Below are 2,121 nucleotides of genomic sequence, written 5' to 3' on the forward strand. Positions count from 1 at the left end.
CTGAGCCAAGTGGAAAGAGAAGAAGCCGAAGTCATCAGCAAGTCTTGTCAAAAAATTGGACAGCAGTGGATGATTCCATATCCTTGGAAGAAGGATCCGAAATCTCTTCCTAATAACAGATCGCTAGCACTGAAACGGTTAGAAGGAACCGAACGTCGCCTAAAGTCGAACTTGAATCAAGCCAAGGCATATGAGGAGCAGATAACCGAAATGGTGAAGATGAATTTTTGCAGGAAGTTATCAGAAGACGAGGTGAAGAATTACAAGGGCCCTGTACACTACATACCGCACCACGCAGTAATCAGACCAGAAAAGAAAAGCACGCCCGTTCGTATCGTTCGTTTTTAATTCGTCTTCCGTGTTCCAAGGTCATAAATTGAATGACTATTGGATGAAGGGTCCAGACTTGCTGAACAACCTCTTTGGCGTAGTCCCGCGTTTTAGAGAAAGAGAGGTCGCTCTGGTCGAAGATATATCGAAGATGTACCATCGCATCTTAATACACGAACGAGATCAGCATGTTCATCGTTTCTTATGGAGAAACCCGCAAACCAGATGTGTATGTCAAAACTGTGCTCACCTTTGGTGATAAACCGGCTCCAGCGATGGCACAGACAGCACTGAGGAAAACGGTAGAAGGAAGCAAGATCACCCACCCTAAGGTAGCCGAAGTCGTAACGAAAAACGCTTATATGGACGATATTTGCGATTCTGTTGACACAGTAATGGAAGCAAAACAGCAAACTGAGGATATAGACACCGTTTTAGAGAAAGTTGGTTTCAAAGTTAAAGGTTGGATCTCCAACAAGCCCTTAAGAAGCCCAAGTCAGAATGAGAAGAGGGAAATGGAAACGATGTTTCAAGGATCAATTGAAGAGAATGTTCTGGGCATTACGTGGAACAATCAGTCAGACACGTTATCGTTCAAGGTGAACTTTGAACTAATAAGCCGAATTATAGAAGCTGAACAACGACAACCCAAGATTAAGTTAACGAAGAGATTGTTACTAAGTCAGATCGCTCGGATCTACGATCCCGTTGGATTCGCCGCGGCATTCCTTATAAGGGCCAAGATTGGAATGCAAGTTCTTTGGCAAACTGGAGTCGACTGGGACGAAGAACCCCCGCCTACGATCCATTACAAGTGGATCGAACTGTTCAAAGAGATGAAGGAGCTTAGCAAGATAACCTTTCAGAGAAGTTTGTGCTGTGCGAATGCAACCAAACCGCCAATGCTGTGCGTATTCTCAGATGCGTCACAAGATGCCTTTGAAACTTGTGCATACATCCGCCAGAGAACAAATGGTGACAAGTACCAGGTCAGATTGATTGCAGCGAAGTCACGAGACGCACCCTTGAAACAATTAAGTATACCGCGATTGGAACTACAGGCCGCAGTCCTCGCTTCCCGTCTAGCCAAGAAAATAGAGCAAGAGTCCAGGCTACAATTCAAATCCGTGAAGCTTTTCACTGATAGTTCGATAACGCTTGTTTGGCTACAAAGCCCTTCACGTAGCTTCAAGCCATTTGTGTCCTCGCGTGTCGGAGAAATCCAGAGCTTTGAACCTTGAACTTTGAACTTTGAATTTAAGTAAAACAAAATACCTAGTTTTCCAACCGAGACAAAAAGTTAATTCTAACTTACACCCTCCTCTAAAAATTGCCGATCAATATCTTGAGCAGTCGTACAACATTAAATACTTAGGATTAGTTCTTGATTGCTTTTTGTCTTGGAAAGATCACATTGACCATATTAGTAGTAAAATCAGCAAAAGTGTAAATATCATCGCAAAACTGAAACGACATGTAACAAAGCAGTCTTTGATAAGTATCTACTACGCACTTGTCTACCCCTATTTAAACTACGCCTGCATTCTGTGGGGTAATAATTACGAAGCTCCAGTATCACAATTGGTAAAGCTGCAAAACCAAGCTGTAAGAGTTATTAATAATGTTTCACTTCGAGATCATATTACGCCTCATTATGTAAACCTTGGCCTGATTAAGCTCCCTGACATTGTTAAGTTAAATACCTGCCAACTGATTTATGATCACTTAGTAGATAAAAAGCCATCTAATTTCACGTTGGCCTTTGTATCTGAGCAATATAATTATGATACA

The 2,121-nt window shown here is 42.2% G+C and overlaps 1 protein-coding gene across 1 annotated transcript; it reads left to right on the forward strand.

Annotated features, from left to right (window-relative positions):
- The first annotated feature begins 518 nt into the window (after positions 1 to 518).
- On the forward strand, positions 519 to 1,571 carry LOC137996127 (uncharacterized). Its single transcript, XM_068841553.1, has one exon. It carries the CDS (start codon positions 519 to 521, stop codon positions 1,569 to 1,571), a length of 1,053 nt encoding a protein of 350 aa, XP_068697654.1.
- The last annotated feature ends 550 nt before the right edge of the window (positions 1,572 to 2,121 follow it).

This window comes from Montipora foliosa, chromosome 3 (assembly GCF_036669935.1).
Source record: "Montipora foliosa isolate CH-2021 chromosome 3, ASM3666993v2, whole genome shotgun sequence".
NCBI classification, from domain to species: domain Eukaryota; kingdom Metazoa; phylum Cnidaria; class Anthozoa; order Scleractinia; family Acroporidae; genus Montipora; species Montipora foliosa.

Bases quoted from the DNA above. Each gene is read 5' to 3' on its own strand.
- LOC137996127 (XM_068841553.1), top strand. From the start codon at position 519: ATGTTCATCGTTTCTTATGGAGAAACCCGCAAACCAGATGTGTATGTC.